The 19969-nt window shown below is 43.4% G+C and overlaps 1 protein-coding gene across 3 annotated transcripts in view; it reads right to left on the reverse strand.

The window, feature by feature from the left end:
• Positions 1-11100: 11100 nt before the first annotated feature.
• Positions 11101-19969, reverse strand: part of TRPM3 (transient receptor potential cation channel subfamily M member 3) — a 262509-nt gene continuing 253640 nt past the window's right edge. For 2 of the 3 annotated variants that reach the window (XM_057305538.1, XM_057305537.1), the window contains one exon: positions 11101-19536. In XM_057305538.1, coding sequence (XP_057161521.1) covers positions 18084-19536 — 1453 coding nt within the window. In that variant the 3' untranslated portion in view covers positions 11101-18083. The remainder of the gene's footprint in view (positions 19537-19969) is intronic. The other variant, XM_057305539.1, reaches the window with a different exon arrangement.

Raw genomic sequence — 19969 nt, forward strand, 5'->3', positions numbered from 1 at the left:
GACATTTTTGGTTAAAATTGTTTTGGAAAAATGTTTTTTGGTTGAATTTTTATTGGGGAAAAGGGCACTGTTTAAAGATGGGTAAACAAATTTAAGTGTTGGGAGATTTCACATTAAAAAAAATCCAGATTCTGGGTTCTCTTGAAAAATCTGAAGGTTGAGCACCTCGGGGCTCACTGTGTGGTGTGGTAGGGAGCAGTCACTGGGAGGTGCCGCCCCCTACAGGGGGCCTTATTAGCTCTCTGGAGGCTAACTGAGGTCCCCATGGGACAGCACGACTTATTTCTGTCACCTGTCCCATTATCAGATCGTTAATGCCTACTTTGGGGCAGCAGATAATGGCATTTGCATTTCTCCCCTTGCCACAGTGTCTTCCCTTCAAACATTTTAGTCACATGTTTCCAACCATATTCAAATGGAAACCAAGAGCCCTTGCAGGCCCGGGGTCCCTAGAGCCCCACCACCCTCCTCAGGCCTTTGTTTCCTTTGGGGGTTGGGCAATGTGATTCCATTAAAACGCAAGTTGGAAGGTCCTGGAAACCCTGGTTCCTTGTTGGCAAGACTGTGGCCTTAGTGCTTTTTCTTGGTCCTGCATGGCCATGAAAGATGGCAGAGTGCACCAGGCAGCCAGAAATAAATTGTACAATTCTGAATGCAGACCGCACTCTATTATTTATAACACCCACAGCAACGATTCCCAAAGAACTAAGTCTAATTAAGAATTCCTGCTCATTATCTAGTGAGAAAATGGATTGGGATGAGACCCAGACTCCATCCCTGCCTATGGCATGGGGTGGGGGTGGGGGTGGGAGGGCGAGGGCCCCTCAAACAGGGAGAAAGAGAGGCCCAACGGCAGGTTCAAATAGGTTATTTAATCAAAAGGACTCATTTCCACTGGGCAACCTCGCAGAAGACTTCGTGCTCCATGCCCTGAGCAGAAGCGAGTTCAGATGAGTCAGTGTGGATTGAGATAAAATATAATAGATACTGCGGCCTAAACAGACCCCATGCAAACCCTAGCTGGAATGTTTCCATCAAGAGGGCACGTGCATGATGTGAACGAGGGCGTGTCGGGAAGGGGTGGCCCAAGGGACACTCACCACCACCACCATTTTGCAAAATTCACTTTCCATCTCTGCTTCCTTACCTGCCTGATATCCCATCGCTAGAAAGCCATATCTTGATATTCAGACACCATTCCTAGGCATGGTCTCTTTTTATATAAATATCTTTGGGAGAAGCTTTAAAAAAAGCTTTTTAAAATATGGTTACTGTCTGTGCCAGGCTCTTCTTTACGCATGAATTCCTGCCCAAGGTGACATAGCTAGTCAGTGGTCACCAACAGTGGGGCTCCCCCAACCCCAGATTTATTGGTCTCTGTAGTAGTTCTCAGTGCGTGTTCCTAGGACACCTGTGGGTCCTGAGGTGGGTCTGTGAAGTCAGAACTATTTTCATAGTAATACGAAGACAATATTTGCCTTTTAAACTCTCATTCCCTCATGGACGTATGGTGGAGTTTTCCAGAGGCTACACGACATGTGATATTACAACAGATCGAATCAGAAGCAGATAGGAGAATCCAGCTGTCTTCTAGTAAGTCAGGCGCTGAAGAAGTTTGCAAACATATAAAACAATGCCATTCTACTTGCTAATTTTTTTTGTTTGTTTGTTTTGGAGCTCTTTGGAATTGTCAATAATTTTGAGGAGTGCAAAGCATCCTGAGATCAAAATATTTGAGAACTGCTGTTCCATGGCACAGCTAGCGTGGCACCTAGCCATCTTCTTCAGGATGTGGGCTGAGTTGCTTTTTCTCTGAGATAGCTAGCTGAGAAAGTCACTGGGCATGGGAGTTGGGTGGGGACAAAGGTGGGTTCTACCATGAAGGACAGGTTTAGATCAGAGTAGGTAGCAGGAGGGTCCTCAGGGTGAGGAGAGGGCATGGAGGGGGGAGTCAGGAAGTGCTAGGAACCAAAGTTCCTCCACACCCAGGACTGGGAGTCAGATATTATGGTGTAGTGGTGGGAACCAAGACCTGCTTTGGAAGACTTGTTATGGTGAAACCACTTAGGAATGGTGCGATCTGGGCCCATCGCTTGTCTTCACAGGGTTTTCCTCTTCCTTGGCTCTTGGTTGGACTAAATCAAGATTTTCAACCCAGTATGATGATAAAATCATAGATAATAATACATAGAGCAGTAATGAAAGCTAAAATAACAGACAAAAGAGGAAAGTTTAGAAATATTGATTTAATAAAAATTTAAGGCATACTTGGCATTGTCTCCTATCATAATGCCACTCTGCTTATCTGAGTTCTGATGTGCTTTCTTGAATGGGAGCACAGCGAGCCCAGAATGGGTTTGCCCGGGAAGCCGTGTGTCCTCAAAGAACAGAGGAGAGAACACTTGGAACGAGGGTCAAGAGTTACCATATTTTCTGGCCACACGGACCTGGGATTTCTCAACTCTGTCACCTGATACTTGTGTGTTCTTGAGCAAGAGATAGAATCTCTTTGTAAAAATGGAGTAATAATGCCCACTGTCTAGGGCTATGGTAGCTGTTCAATGAGAAAACGTATGTCAAATTGGCTGGCTCTCAGCCAGCAGTCGATGAAACATTGGTCTCCTTCTCTTTTCTCACAGTGCCTGCACAGAGAACTAAAGACATAATATGGAGGGTTGGTCTTTTGGGGGTGTCTCTTGATAACGGGGAGGGCTGCCTCAGAGGAGTGGGTTTTGAGCACTTAGATGTTGATTAAGAGGAGAAGCAAATTGGTAATTGTGTTACATGAAGCTGAGAAGATGCCATCTCGGTGGCCGGGTCCTTCCTGGTGGCCACATGGCATGTCTCTGACTCATAGCTGCTCTCCTGGCTCCTGCTTCCCAGGAGGCATGGTGGACGAACCATAGGCGAACCAAAGACTTTGCTCCCCACTTACCTTCTGACTTGCTCTGGAGCCATTTGCTTTCCAACAGGTGAGCTGGAGGAGATGGATTACTGGTTGTCAGGAGAGGAAGTAAAGGGAGGTTGGGGTCATTTTCCTTGTGATGTACAAGTGGGAAATGTTTCAGCACTTCAACTTAGCCTAGCGACAAGCTCAGGAAATAGAAATTTATGATTCCCAATCTTCCCTTGCTGGTTTTACTTATTGACTTTAAAATTCCCAGAAGAAGTGCCTTATTCAGGTTTAAGGAAAAAAAAAAACCTCTTCGTCATCAGATCCACTCTTCCTAGTGCACACACGTGCCTAGGGCGAGGCAAAAGTACGGAGGATACTTGTGATGTATTCTTGCCAAATATGTTTAAGCTGAATCTGATAAAGCCTTTAGACCAAACTTCCAGAGTATAGGAAATAAAAGGGAGAGAGAAGCATGAACAGGACACGAAGAAATAATCACACACATTCAAGATGTGGGGGATTCTGCAGGACAATTAGCCTGGACTCTAAAATCAACGTCATGAAATATAAGTGTGTGCTGGGGGTTTGTTCTAGATGAAAAGGCTAGAGCGATGTCAATCGAATGCAGTGATTTGGAGAATAAAAATTAGCCACAGAAGTAAATTTAGAAACAATCAGGGAAGTTTGAACTCGAACTCGTTATTAGGTGACATTAAGGATTATTGGTAATTTTCATAGGCACAATAATGGTATTGTGGTTATGGAAGAGAATGTCATTTTTCTTAGGAGATAAATTTTGAAGTATGCAGAAGTGAAGTGTCTCAATTATTGCAACTTACTTTCATATAGCTTTGGAAAAACTATATACAAAGATAAAGCAAATAGAGCAAAATGTCAAGAATCATTGCACATAGGCAGAGGGTATAAAAGTGGTCATCATTCTATTCTTTCAATGGCTCCGTATGTTTGAAAATTTCCATAATGAAAAGGGAAAAAAGAGAGAGGGGGACTCAGGAGTTGGTACTAGATTTCCCGCTAACACTGGAAAAACTAAGATTTGGTAATCGTTGTGTTACCTGGTTGTGGACCAGCAGCCTACTGGTTAAAAAAGAAAAAGATGAAGCCTGTTCACTTAGACTTTTCAATGTGACAGGAAATCTAGTTACATGTCAGTCCCTTAAAGTCACGATGAGAAATCCCCGTGCTGAGATGTGGGCGACTTTCTCAGCAGCAGACAGTCCTTCCTGAGGTGGAGGCGGGGAGCCTGATGTCAAGACGAATTGAGGTAATTGACAAGACTATTAGCTAATCTTCGTTTGTAGGTGGAGTTTACAGTGGGAGACTCTTTGGTTTGCAGGAGATTTGGAGGTGCGCAGGCTGTTCGCGTGGCCTTCGTCGGAAATAGATCGCCTTATTTAATTCAGGATCTTATGGTCTTGAGTTCAGTGCATTTGCTCGGCAGCTGTGGAGGAGGACAGGTGAGAGCCCGCCGTCTGCATCATCCAGCTGTCGGCCCGATTTCTTCTGCAGACAGATGTTTCAGAAGGACCGTGTTTGCTTTTTGTCTTTCCAGCCTGTGTGGGGTCTCAGAGCTTTAGACCCAGAGAGACGTTTGATTCTTAACCTGGGGCTTGTAGATTCTTCCTTTGGTGACTATGGATGGACTTCTGGGATTCTGTGAATGCCTTTTCCAAGTCTCCTGTATCTAAGCTCTCTTCCCTAGGAAAGGTTCCTATCCATCAACAGATTCCAATAAATGGTTACAATTCGAGAAATTTAAGAGCCACTGATCTTGTCCAACCTCTAAACCCCGCATAGCAGACAGAAAAGAATGAGAGAAAAAATTAGGAAAAAAGTCCCAGTTATTGAAATTTTTGGAATGTCTGTATACTTTAAAGAACTGACCTGGTTTTCTGGGACTGCAGACTGAGCTAATGGGCCAGTAAAATCGGTTGAATGAAATAGAGCCACTGGAGAGCTTTTGCTGTCAGCACAGAAACCCCAAATAGCAGAGACAAGTCTGGTTGAGATCCCTAAGAAGGCAACAGAATTTGGGAGCAGGGTCCGCAGTCTCTAGAAGCCAGTGACATGGGGGAGACCAGTTGGATTCTTTGGCATGAATTACGTTTGAGTTCTGAGAAAGAGAATATCGTTGAGAAAAATTAATGTCGACAAATTCTATTGCTCCACCCACTTTCCTCTCCACTTGGCCCCCTCCAATCCATTTAAAAACAATGTGGGTCCCTTGGCAGAACTGAGTTCTGGCAGAACTGAGAACCAAGAAAAATCAGTCTTCTTTCTGAAACAAAGAAAGCCCTCTATTTGATGAAGTATTGTTGTGCTTACCTAATGAGCAAGATACAGGCAGAAAAGATTCTTTAGATTAAACATTGAGAATGATAGGGGTGTATCAAGGGGTTGGAGAATAGTTATAACCAAGCCATTTAGGTACTTTTATCTTATTTTAATTTTTAATTTTTAAATTCAAGTATAATTAACATAGTTTTAAATTAGTTTCAGGTGTACAATATAATGATTCAGCAATTTTATACACGAGTCAGTGCTCATCACAATAAGTGAGCCCCCTCACCTGTTTCACCCATGCCCCCTATGGCAACCACCAGTTTGTTCTCTATACCATTTAAGGAATTTTTGAAAGGCTCCAGCACCTGGGTGCCAGATGGAGGGTCTGGAGTGTCCTGAAGCTGCCTCTGCCCCCGTTGTGGGTGGCTCCTGGGCATGCAGGAAGCTTCCCTCTGCCTCCAATCCCCTTTCTGCTGTCTTCTCTTGCCGTCAGCTCCTCTGCTCATCCAGCGACCCAGTGGACCTCTCTGTTAGCAACATCTTCCCACGACTGCAGTGACTTTCATGCCGAATTTGACATTTCCCTTATGGGACATCTGTTGGATTTTATATACCTTTCTACTAGATTGGGAGGTCACTGAGGGCATATTCAGACATGCCACAGTGGGGAAAAAGACCGTGGTGGGCAAAGTGTCTATGACTATGGTCTCCAAAATACCTTTCAGCCCAGATCCAGTACGCCAGAAAAGGTCCCATCTGTCTTCTGCCTCAGCCTTATTCCCACTTGCCATAGCTTGGCCAAAGAACCATCATTCATACGTTCAGCCATTCAACTCATCAGTTGTTTGTTCTGTAATGCATTTATGTGTTCACTCATGTATTTGGTAAATGCTGATTGGCTCACAACTGGAATATACAATTACTCACCCCCCCACACCCAGCAGAATATTTCTAGGATCAACATTTGAGAATCAAAATCTCAGAGTCATCTTCCATGTTCCCCTTTCCACTGGGCTGTTTCTATCCTCACCCTATCATGTGTGCCCTACTTGATTCCTCCCGCTGCATTTAAACCCATCCATGGCCCTTTTACCCCATGGGAAAGTCCTGCCCCTCTTCCACTTTGGCTTCTCTCATTTCCCCTTTCGGGTCATCTTCACCTCTCACCTAGATCACATTTTCTGGACTCGCCCTGTCCTTTCATGACATGTTGGCATATCTATAGACATAAGGAATTACCTGTTTTCTGGTGCTTTCTTGTCTCTTCATTCCATTGTGACTTTTTGGATCATGCTGTACTTTTTGCCTGTAATCCTTCCACCTCTTCCCCTTTTCTGCCTTTCAAAATCCACTCATCCTTTAAGGCTGAGATATTTGAGCTCAAATGTCTGTCACACCTCCTGAGAAGCCCTCTCCCCCAAACTTTCGTTCAACCCTGCTTTCCAGTTATTGCAAATTTGATTGCATATTTCAAAAGCACACTCTGTGTTCCAGAAGGCTTTGTTTATGTAATTTATTCATGGTGCTTTGAAAACTCTGATTTGTAGAGTGACATATCTGTTTCTGTTGGACTGGGAGCTCGCTGAGGTCAGAGACCGTCTGTTCATTTATTTCCTGATTCATTCCAGGTGCAGGCACTGAACTAGGCACCAGAGACTGTGCCAAGGTGCTCGTGGGTTACCTGGAGAGACAAACAAGTCAACCTACCACCATCAAGTAGGGTGACAATTGACGGAGGATACACGTAAGGCTTGACACATGGTCAAGAAAGGAGAGTTTATTATGGTGAATTAAAGAAGGCTTCACAGAGGTAGAGCTGGTTGAGTCTGACTTGAAGGATATATTGCCTTATTTCATTAATTCTGAGTGCACATTTCCCCCCCACATTTTGAAACCAGAATGTGTCTTTTGATCAATGTATATATATAATGTGGCATATAGTGTTTCTTTTCCAGCCCAACACTGATACTCATGTGGCAGTGTGTTGTACAGTCTATGGCATCCTAGTATTAAAATATGGTACTTAGATTCTTGTGGTTGCACATAAAACGTATCAACTTGATTTTAAATAAAAGTGTGTGTATGCGAGGTGTATTCGTTTCCTATTGCTGCCGCAACAAGTCACCACGAATCAGGGGCTTTCAACAGTATGAATTTATTCTCTTACAGTTCTGGAGATCAGAAGGAAAAATGAGTCGTGAGGGGCTAAGTCAGGATGGCAGCAGGTCGGTTCCTTCTGGAGACTAGGGGACGAATCTATTCCTTGTCTTCTCCAGTTTTCAGAGGCGGCATGCATCCATTCCTTGGCTCGGGGCCCTTCCCTCATCTTCAGCATGAATCACTTCAATCTTCCTTTCCCTTGTCACAACACCCGCTGATTCTGACCCTCCCACCCCCCAATAAAGACCTTTGTAATTACATTGGGTCTACCTGGATAATCCAAGATTATCTGCCTATCTCAACATTCTTATCACATGTGCATCTAAGGTAGCATGCATAGGTCCTGGGGGTGAGGATGTGGGCATCTTTGGGAGGCCATCACTTAGCTTACCACATGGGGAATTTATTTAAGGGATACCAATATGCTTTTAGACTCCAACGATGGGACTATGGTTATGTCCCAGAAGGAGTCTAGAATTTCTGTTTCCTGTATTTGCTCCTGTCTCTGTGTCTATATTCCTTCTTTCTCATGGCAGACTGATTTTCCCTGCAACTCAGCCATATGCAGGAACATAATTGTCAACAATTCCTGAGCCTGTAAGTTATGGTTTCACTACCCAGAGATTGACACCCTCATTTTTGTTCCAAACTCCCAAAGAAAATCTCTGACTGGCACTCTTCGGTCCATGTCACCCTTTGCCAAAGATCTACCCAAAACTGTGGCCATAGGCAAAGGCTACAGCTCTTCCACGATGTACAAAATGGCTGCCAGCAAGGAAGCATCACAAGGGATGCTCAGCTGGGCTTACACAAGAACATAGTCTTCTGTAAAGGATGACTAGCTGTTCACCAGGGAATTAAGTAAGAGGGTGACATTTCGAATAGAATGTGCTGGCACTCGGCCAAGTGTCTTTCCAAAAGAGTCTCCATGCAACATTTATTGAATTAGGTTGAGTTGTAAAACTTCAGTGTCTTCATCGGGGGGGTTTTATTACCTCTTGCCTGGAATCCTGTAGTCAGTCCCACGGCACCTCTCCCTCCCCTGCCATGTCACATTTTTACCAGAATTCTTTAGTCACTTTCAGAATAAAGTCCAAACTCTAATCTAGATTCATGTGTACAATGATGAGCACCTCCCTTTCCCCCACAACTGGGACAGGAGAACAACAATGCCGATTTCATAGACGTGCTGAGAAGATGAAGTGGATATAAGGGATTGTGATACTTTCCCACGAATCTCTAGTGTGAGTCCTCCGACCTGATCAGCTTGGCTTCTAACAGTTTTCCAAGCAGGCCTTAATTATTCTCATGGCTACAGCTTTGGAAATAAATACCCGCTTCTCGCCTCCTGTTTTCCCAGACCCGTCTGTGCCATTAGGCCCTGCTAGGCTACAGATGTTCATTCCTTCCTCTTACCGATAAAGCATCTCTCATTTGTTCTATGCAGTCTCAGAGCAGATTATGTAGTCCAGCTCCTTCCCAATGTGGGAAACCATCCATACGCCGCCTTCCTGACGGCCATTTTTCTTCCACGTGAACACTTTCAGTGTTGATGAGCTAAATTTGGGCCGCTCATCCCGATTTCTTCAACAGCTCTAATTAAATAACTACACCATGTAATTATCTTTTTAGTCATGACAGTCTTGCCTTTTTAATAAAATTTTCAGTTCTTCCAGGGGAACAAAGTAGCTGCTCAAAAGACATTGGTTGTATTTCTGCCTAAAATGACAACTTCACGACATTGGTACTTAAACCACTCCCACCACTTTTCTTTTCTTTCAAATTTACCATTCCTTGGAGGAGACATGTTGCCTTTCGAGGGCTTGCGATTATTGTGACGATGTCTAGAACAGATGTCTGAGCAGAAAGAAGGCAAAGGTGTCTGTTGATCCTTGAACCAACTTTTCTTGCGTCACTTTGGATTACTCTTCAACAATATTTGAATTTTTGGAAAAAAGAAAAACTTTTGCAACACAACTTCTACTCCTTCCTCTCCTTTTAGTGTATTCTTTCAATCTTTACTATTCACATACAAATATATCCACATCTATATCCTTAATTTTTACAAATTAAAGATTAGACCCTATATTTTGCTCTGCATTCCCTTTTAAAAAGACTTGATAATATACCGATGGCATCTTCTCATGTCAATATACGAAGATTTAATTATTGTTAATGGCTCCATGGTATGGCACGATTCGTCTGTTTTTTTCTCCTACTGATCGGTACATATATTGTTTCCAACTGATTCCTGAGTTCTGATTTCTCTACTTTAAAAGATATTAAAAAGATAAATGACCATCACACTCTTACTCATAAATTCACCTAGTATTAAGGGTTGAATTTTGTCTCCCCCACTGTTTCTATGTTGAAATCCTAGTCCCTTGAACCTCAGAATGTGACCTTTTGGTGAATAGGGTCATTCCAGATATAACTCGTTCAGATGAGGTTGCACTGGAGTAGAGTGGGCACCATATTGGTGTGAGTATAAAAAGAGTAAATTTCGATATAGGTTGCACACGGGGAGAGTGTCACACGAAGATGGCAGAGATTGGGGTGATGCTTCTATAAGCCAAAGAATACCAGAGATTGCCAGCAAACCACCAGAAACTAGGGGAGAGGCATTGACTAGATTCTCACAGCCCTCAGAAGGAACCAACTCTGCCAACACTTTGATCCTGGACTTCTGGCTTCCAGAACGCTAAGACAATACATTTCTGTTACGTAAGCCTCCTAATTTGTGGTATTCTTTTTTAAAGCAGCCCTAGCAAATGAACACATCTAGTCTTAAATAAGGGTGTTTAGTACCTAAGATGAAGAATACTGGGGCAATGGTTCATGATTTTGAGTAAAGGCCTTTCTAGTGTGACTGTATTATGTCATAAGATAATGACTGTGAAACAGCACAAGGCTTCTGAGAGATGACTGAAACCATAAGGAAGTAGTGTGGCGAATGTTGGGCAGAGGCCAAGTTAACAACCAGAGATCAGGAGAGGTAAAAAAGAAGTAATTCCTGAGAACTTTCCACCAATAAGGATGTGTAATCTAGGTCTACATACAACAAGCCACGTTCTGACTTTTAATCCAATAGGGTAATGTCAACAAGTAATGACAAATTATTTTTAAATCTAAATTAACTTTTAAATTTAGCCCTAGAGAATTAATCTTCTTCAACCTTCATCAATATCTCCTTCAAGGAAGCTCTATGCTGCTTCAAATCTGAGATTTTGGTGGCAAAGGGAGGTGGACCCGATTTTCCAGGAAATCTGAGGGCACGCGGTTGAAGACTGTATGTGTTACATAAATGTGCATATTTATAAAGAGATAAATTCCTATGCCAGCCATTCCACTTTCAAAAAATTGAGTAGACAGAGCCAACAGGAAAGGTACAGATGAAGAGACTAGTTGGAACAAAGCCTCATTCACAAAACTGGGGTTGATGCTGAAGGTTCATGGAGCTGTCTGGAAGTTCTAGCCAGGACGAAGCACTGTAACATTTGAAGGCTCATCAAATCGGTGTTCCCCTTATTGGAGTGTCCTCCTTGTGTCTTATTAAACCCTCCCTGTTCTTTAGGCACATCCCGGGGTAGCCCTTTCCACAGGCTACCAGTTTGCAACTTCTGCTCTATAAGTTAGCTTAGGTGGCCCTAGGCAATTATCTCTGTGTACCCCAACTGCTCTTGGCAGGAAGATGGTGGAGATCAAGTGATGGCAAATAAATGCACAAGGAAACCCAAGTCATGTTTTAAACTACTGAGGTTTTTTTTTTTTTTTATTGCAAAACATTTGTTACAGAAATTTCAGAAAGTTTTTCCCATGGTATCTGCCAACTTCTGCTTCGAATTATGTATCTAAACAAACAAGCTCAAAGTGCATTGTGAATCCAATAATAGACCTTTAAAAAAGAACAATTCCTCTAAGGATTTATATATATTTATAATGTCGATAGATATGCCAACCGCGGTCTATCCATACACAAAGAAGGAAAAGATGTATATATATTTAACAAACCCAATTTCAAAATTGTCATATTTATAGGAATTCATTTAAAAATGATATTTGAATAATTTCCCCCATTATAAACTATGGTTAGAATGTTTACAAATGAGAGTCTAAATTCTAGATTATGAAATGTCTATGAGTACAGTATACCGTGTGTACTGTTTTGCACAGCAGGAACAGCAATATAAACTCAAGTTAGACGCTGTAGTGACAAGAAGCAGATAAGCCTTGATACAATGCTATGGTACTCTTCTGAATCTCCCTCACAAAGATCCCGTGTTTGGGTCCAGAAAGAGGCAGCTAGCAAATACACATGCATCTCTCATTCGGGAGAACAGGAGTAACCCTGAATAGGGTGAGTTCCTCTCCGCCCCCACCTCAGTTCTTGGTGTATTTCTTGTGTACACCAAGTATCAAGATCAAGAACATGATCCCGGTTGGCCCTAAATCAGAGGTCCCAAACTATTGCCATTGGGACTGAATGCTGCTGGCAGACGTGTTTGTTTGGCTAGCAAAGTATTTACAAATCGGAATGTGAATGTTTGTGACGTGGGACACGTGTTCTCTCATGCCCTACGAACCCTACATCTTCCTGTTGTCTTTCCCCAGTCCAATGGGCACATTTGTGTCCTGGCTTCAGCCCCTGCAGGTACTTGAGTTTGCAGCCCCACCATCTAGATGCAGATGGCTGGTTCTGATGATACGTGGGAGTTGGGATGAAGACATGAGGGACTCTTTTGGGGTTCAGACAAGCAGAGAATTGGATGGGGCCAACACAAACACCAGCTGAGTTAGGGGTAGGGAGTAGAGTACAGGGGGTGGGGGGAGCCTTGTTAGTGGGCAGATGAGGGGTGGACAAAGTCTGAAAGCTTGACCTTCCAAGAAGCCACTGTTTCAGCTTGCTGTGCCAGGCTCCATGGGGTACTGAGGTCATAGGACCAAGGGTCTGTGGCTCTGGCAAAAAGCATGTTGTGCTGGGCTAAGAGAAAGGAAGAAAGTTAAGGGGGAGAAGAAGGCTGCACATCCGGTGTGAAGCTGAATTTCCCTCTGTGACCCAATGCTCTGGGCAGCCTGCCTGTTCCTGAGGAAGGCCTGGGTCAAGGTTGGTACCGACCGATGCACTGCAGATAGCCCCCGGACTTGTGGCCATATGTGCCCTTTTCACTTTCCAGCACATAAACTGTGCAAACAGGCAAGGGACTGGAGGCTTAAGGGGGCTGGCGGATGAAGGAAGTTAGGGAAGGGAAAATTTGCCTCACTCTAACTGCCAGGTGGATTACATGGCCACCGAAATCTTTTCTTAGACAGACATATAGAAATCGTCGTGTCTTGATTTCATTAGCAGCGACCAGTGCAAGGAACTCATCCGAGAAAAGGTAACAAAATGACCTTCTTGAGTCAATTAAAAAAGAAAAGAAAAGAAAAAAAGTCTTGTTTTCCTTAAATCAGAACGAAGCCCGGCTTTGGTTGACTGTGATCTGGGGAAAGAGAATGTTTGACATGGAAAGGGAAGAGAAAGCTTAGGCAAGCACAGGCTGAGAGAAGTTTTCTCTCCCCATTTGAAGAGCAGTCATTTACAAGACCGTGCAAAGTGGCTCCTCTCTTTTCCAGATGTTGAATGGTTTCTGATAATGACATGGTAATTTCTTTAAAGGGCAAGCTCTTCAGAGTCACCCAGTTCTTGATTAGACCCCCAGTGACCCACCCCTCCCCCTCCCCCAGACCAGGCTCACACACAAGGAGGAAAAGCCACTAGGTAGGAGGGAGGTCACGTGCATCACTGGGCCACTCATTCATAATGATCTGTGGCTTTCTGCACTGTCCGAATGGACTTCTCACTCTCCTCTCTGGTTTCACAATTTTGCACCCAGTGGCCCTAAAGAATCAGAAACGTGTCTTTCCTTCATCACAGATGTACCAACACCTGCACGGGTGTTGGCCAGCCATCTCTGGGTCCCCTAGCTATACACCCTGTGGTTAATACTTTATTTCATATTAGTTGTTCGGAGCTTAAAAAAAGATTAAAAAAAAACCCTTGGTTACTTTTTTGTTTTTAATTTTTAAAAATCGAACATAATCCCCAACTGTAAGAAGCCCAACGGCGTGAGCGAATCCCCAGCCGGGTTAAGTGTTACAGCAGGCAACAGTCAAACGTTAAGTGCCTTTAAAAAGTCAAAAGAGACGCATAAAGCAGTGCATGCATTTTGTGCCACAAAATTAAGACTGGGTTTGGAGAGGGGTTACTTCGTTTAAGTTACATTGCTCTTGTTAAAGAACAGTGAGTCATAATGCAGTATCGAGAACACATACACCCACCTATACACTAGCATCACTTTATCTAGACACACGTATCAGAGTTACTGAATGAACATATTTATAAAATACTGTACACGGCTTCTGCAGGGGGTTAGCAGATGTAAACAAACGGCTAACTCAACTGGAGTTTAAAATATTATCTTAAGTTCGTTTGTCAGAGAGTCTTTCGCATTACGTGCCAGTTCGTCTTTCACAAAACACAACTTGCCTACCACGGCTCACGGGGCTGGTTAGAGGACGTACATCGGCTTAGACAAGTATGTCCTCGTGGGCTAGAGGATTGTGAAGACCGTAAAGCAGATCGGGAACAAAAGTGCTCACTTTGCGAGGATGTTGAATAACATGGAGTTGGGAACATAGTTAATCCTTGCAACATGTGCTTCTTTATTGAATGTTACAGATCGGTCAATGATTATAAAGCTGTGCTGTAACGTTCATTAACACAACCACATGCTACAACTAGGCTGGGTGAAACGTGGGTTACATATATGTGTACATGTGTTTTATAATACAGCATTGCTCGACACACCCAATGGTACAGTCTATAGATAGAGCATGATGGATGACTGGATAACATTGATTACCAAGACAGAAGTTAAACAGCCCGAACATTCGGGAAGATTAGACTGTATAGCCTCAGAAAGTCAAATTAATGTACTATCCAGTTATCTACCATGATATTATCTATAGAAACCATCTTTTAGAATACATTTGAAACATTCGGAAGAAACACACTGTGTGTTTTTACAAGTACACTTTTCCCATTGGATTATTCTTATATATATATATATATATTTTTTTTTTTTTTTAAAGGGGAACTTTCAAAGTGCTAAATATATATCCTACACCTGGAAGCTTAGACTTAAAAGGAAAGCCAGTTCTGGTAAAGTGCTGTATTCTGCCTGCTAATACGCCTTCTGGCTTAGAGAAATATACGAACTAGCCATGACAATTGTGCCCAAGTTTTCCAGCTCCTCATTCAAATCCATCGAGGAGGAAGTTTCTAACCATAAGTATGTGGGTCAATCAGGGAATTTCCACGGCCATTTTCATAAAACACTCTTAATTTTTTTTTTCAAAAGGAACAAGCGACTTGGAACAAATCATTACGTATGGTAGCATGTAAAAATTGGCACCTCGGAAGCAGATGATGAAACCAAAGCTATTACTCCTGTGAGCTCTCTCTGACATTATTTATGTTCCTCAACAGTGTGCTGCTCATGAGCTGCTTAATTCACAGAGACAGGTAATTAACGTCCCCTTGATCAGGGGTGGGATGGAATAAACGAGCCGAACACAAGCTGACTGTACAAGGCCACGGAATCAATGCCATATCGGGGAGCAGAGAACCCAGCAATGGGAAGAAATGGGTTGAAACAGAATGCACATGTATGTGCACAGGAAAGAAATGGCTCATGAGAATTAACAGCTTACGTTTAAAGTCATTTAAATTTGGCTTATATGTTTTGCACACTTCACGAAAGCTGTAAGAGCTTCGTTTTCCTGTACAACAAAAGAACCAGGCAGTCACAAGGTCAGGACTGGTAAGTACTGTGTTTCCGTGGTCCTGTTCTGTTCTCTCCAGAAATCATGATGAATGGAAACACTTGTGCACATAATTTCTTTCCCTCACTTTCCGTCTGGTCTAGAATGGGGCCCTAGAGGTGCCGTAATGTCCTGCTCTGTGGCCAAAGAGTAATGGTTTCACCTCCTTCTTGGATTCCTCCACGGACTCACTCAGAGAGCCTTCTGGCTTTTTAAATCATCAAACATTAGGCTACCAGTACATCAAACTAGCAAAATATAATTTAAGGGACGAAAAGAATAAAATCTTGGTTCCAACTCTGGTGCTGAGACTTGGCCTTCCTGAGAATCACAGAGAAATGGTCTCAAATGTAAAGTGCCTATTACAACTGTATTGATTATGAACAAACATGGTTCCTCTTCCTCGTTAACAAGCAACATGGAACCAGGGGTACATGGACCCTTTCAAGTTATATTGCAACTCTCCATGTATGTACATTTTTTTTCTGGGGAGAGGGACCAGAGCTTTCGTCAGATTCTCACTGAGATTCAGGACTCAAGGAAGTTTAAGGGCAACTGATTTATTCTCAGACTAAACGCATGTCTGCTGAAAGGGAAACAGCCAATGTGGGGCTCAATAAAAATGTAAGCATTTCTAGAGCAATTATGCACGAGGGAGTCTGGTTGCTCGTGTCCGATTCACCCAGGTACCAAAGAGTGAAAAGTAAATCTTTAATTCTTTATATGTGGGCTCGTAACTATTTCTATACCCAAAAGGCTTGCTCAGAGGGGTTTAAAAAAAAAAAAAAACAAACACCTTAAAGGCTAGAGTTTTTGCCCACGTATTTACTTGATTTCACATAATGAGAAAATTTGGAGCTCACAATGACAACTCAACAGGAGAATCACATATTATTTTGGGGGCCAAGAACATTAGGTCATTTTCCTCATAGATTTTTATTCTTTTGAAAATCAGTGACACAAGTAGGAATTGGAAGATCTGAGGGTATTTCTTTATCCCCCTTCCAATCCAGATTCTGACCTAGTAGTGTACGTCTGTACTAAAGAGTCCGTAATACTATCCAGTTTAGAATTGCATGTCTAATTCAGAGTGTACTTGGTGTAACCACTTTGTGCAGGAGAAACCAGACTAAATAAGATGTCATCACAGCAAGTGTTTCCGGACAGAAAAGAAGCAGAGGGCAGGTAGCCAGTCATTTTGGCAACTTTAGTTTGGTACAAGAAGAGTTAAGGTCATAGGGATTTAAAAAACAAAACAAAACAAAACAAAACATAATTTCAACATCTGTCAAAATCCAACATAACAGAATGAACTCTTTCAATGGAACTCCTTGGATATTAAAAAATCTTGGTTATATCTCAAGGTAATAGAAAAGTCCAAGCCTCTTAAGAAAGCTCTATATGCCTGTTTATATACTATATATAAACACGTCTCCGTGTGAATGCATATATACGTATATAAGCAGCATATACTATAGAAGTCTTGACGTGGTTTATCTGCTTTCTACTTGAGTGTACTATATCATTTTTATAGCTCTGTATATAAGAAAAATAGTCATGGTATGCCTGCAAATGATGGCTTTGGGTTGATACCAAATTCCCAGTCAATTCTAAGGTTATTTATGATTTGAAACTTCCTTAAAAAGTACTTTGGGACATTTCCATAAAAAAGATACCAGCCCTTGAAAAACTCCAATTAAATTTATGCTGAGCTCAGATTAAACGGCAAAACTCTAGGTATGAAAATATCCACATGTGATCAGATCTTCAGATACAAAATGGTCATGTGATGAGTGGTGTGAAGAACTTGCAGGTACATCTTGGAGATGTTCAGAAGACATGGTGGAGTCATGCAAATGATGACAATCGCACGGCAGCATGACACATGACACAGATGGTGGGAATACAGCAGTATAGCACATGGCAATTTTAGGTGAGTTCTGCCCACTATTTTTTTTTCTTTTAGTTCACTATCACATATTCAGTGAGTGACTTCATTGATGATAGGTGAGATACAAAATAAATTAAAAAATATAAAACTATGTAATTACATTCATCCTGAGCTTGCTCGACTACACCTGAATGCCCACTGTATATCATAAACCACTTGACACTTGTTTTTAGCCTCAATTCTTCTTTCACTTCGACTGCAATACAAAAAGGCATTTCTTTTCCCTTTATTTTCTTCCAAAAAGATAAACAGTTGTGGCACCAGAAGTGAATATATAAGAGACAGGTGAACTATGACTGTTACCTTGTTTTTTCTTTATAATGATCAATTACAGAAGTGTTGGCATGAGAAGGATGTGGGACGTTAGGTAGAACTGCTTGCTGCCGGCTTATACTGAATAAAAAGGATGCTCTTCATCAGTCACCAGTGATGGAGCCAATGTGAAAAGAAAACAGAATTGAAGTTTAGAATATCTCATTTGTATGCTGGCTACTTTATTTTTATCTTATTTCGCAATTTAGCCCTGTCTCCTAAAACTCTTGACAATGGTCAGAAATGGAAAGATGCCTCCTGGCATGGAGAGTGCTCGAAGCCCCTTCGTTCCCAGAGCTCATGGCTTTCTGAAGTCACTAGACATACACATTCACCTCAACCCTTCTTCTCCCTCTTTTCCCTCCCTACCCATCAAGTGTGAACACGACTTAAAGCCCCCGTGTTTGGCACTGGGCTAGACCAAGTGCTTTCTTGATCGGTGGCCCAGAAGTCACCTTTGAGTTAACACCTCCCAAGGCATTGCTTGTTTTGCTCAGCTAAGAATAAAGCAGGTCAGTTTCAAGGAAGGGGAACAGGTGGCGTTCGGGGAGAAGTTTAGGGCTGGATTCTTGAGCCTCCTGCAATGCTTATTAAGGTTTAGTTGTGCTTGCTTTCAAAGCTGTGGAAGGCGGACATTCTGGACAGTCTCCTCATGGACAGGCTGTCCCCTCGTCCCTCCGGCTTGGAGGACTTACTCCTCTGGAAGGGATTTCGCAGGCTTGCTGTGTTCCGCTGCCTGTCGAGTTTGTCACTGATGGAGAAGCTCTTCCTGGTGTGTGCATATGGCGCACTTGGCTCCTCTGCCGAGTAGCTGTTGGCACGCTCTATCTTGGGAACCGCGATGTTGTTGGACAGGGTTCTGTCTGAGTTATCACCCTCCTGGGAGGGTACGGTGATGGTGGCTCTCCGGCCTTTGGCCTCATTCTCCTCACTGTCAGAGCTGGGGTGACTCAGTTCTGCTTCTCGTTCGGGATGGCAGCAGGATGAATCCTCCACTTTGCCTCCAAGACCGCCAGGGAAGGTGGCCCTGTCAGCAATCGCTTGAGGGGCATTGACACACCTTGTGTCAATACAGTCTGTAATACTTGTGTATTCTGCTGTTTTCATGGGCACCCCAAAGTTGGCATAGTAGCTCCTCGAAGGAGAAAACATAAAGCTATGAGATTTCACGATGGGGGCCTCTTCTAGAAGAAAGGGCGTGGTGGCTAGGTAGCGGCTACTTTTGGAACGCTCGATGCTCTGGTACATGGGAGGGTCAGTGTCCCAGGGGTTCTGGCATTCTGGGAGGTGGGTATAGTCTGAAGAAAAAGATCTAGTGTCCATGGAGGTGATGTCCTCAAAGTCAATGCTCCGGCTTGGAGGTCTGTCTGTGGGTGCAAGAGTTGCATAGGCACTACTCGAAGGAGCTGTGGAAGGTGCTGGAGCCGAAAAGGTGGGCTCACCCAGCCCAAGGATGTTCATGGAATTGTCCAGAGGGTCTATATCACAGTGGAGTTCATCCATGGCCGAGACATAGATGTCTATACACGAAGACGGTCTTCTGGAGTCAGGAACAATGGCCAAGGTGTTTGCAGGGGCTGCAGGAGCTTTGGATTCTTTTGCTACAGAGTGGGAACTAGTAGCCCGGTGTAGGCTCAGGGACCTTTCTTTAAAAAGACTTTCCAACTTTTCTATACCACCTTTGTCTTTCATATTGACAGAATAGAAGGAATGGCTTCTCATACGGGGCATTAGGGTTGGAGAAGTTGGGGACATGGTCTCCTCACCTGCAGGGTCTAGACTCTCCTGGAGCTTGAAGGTGTTGCCCTCCTGGCTGTTGAAGCTGCCCTGACGCACGATGTAGGCGGCGTCCGTGCAGTCCGAGGAGGTCCGGGAGCGGATCTTGTTGGACTCGGCCCGCTCCAGACCCGTCAGGCGCTCCAGGGCCGCGGCCATGCGCCCAATGAGGTCCTCGAGCTGCGCCAGCCGGATGTCCACGGTCTGCAGCGAGGCCTTCATGCAGTGCTCTCTCTCGTTGACTTCCTCTAGCCGCATGGACATGTTCTCCACCCTGGGCGAGAAACAGAATGAGGGTCACTCAAGGCCAGGCTCCTCTCTGGAGAATCTAAATCGTTTCGAGCTGGAAGAGGCCTTAGAGATGATCTAATCCAGTGGTATTTAGCCACCAAACCCCTTTCCGCTCAGTAAAATTTAAGGCACAATCCCAATAAACACCAAAGTTGAGAAGTTCTTATTGAAGTGGAGTGGGGCCAAAGCACCTCATGACTTGGCTGTGACTTGCGGCAGGGTTTAATGAACTAACCAAGTATTAGGGCGTCGGCTTAATCAGTCACCACCAAAATGAGAATGTTGGATTTTGATGACTTTACTCAGAACCGCACAATGGAATTTTAGAAGGCAGCTCTTCTCGTCGTGGTGTCCACCGAAGACTTGGAGTATGGACTGGGGTTATTTTTATTTTGCGGGTTTTTTTTTTTATTTTC

The sequence above is a fragment of the Ursus arctos genome, unplaced genomic scaffold (assembly GCF_023065955.2).
Source record: "Ursus arctos isolate Adak ecotype North America unplaced genomic scaffold, UrsArc2.0 scaffold_33, whole genome shotgun sequence".
NCBI lineage: Eukaryota > Metazoa > Chordata > Mammalia > Carnivora > Ursidae > Ursus > Ursus arctos.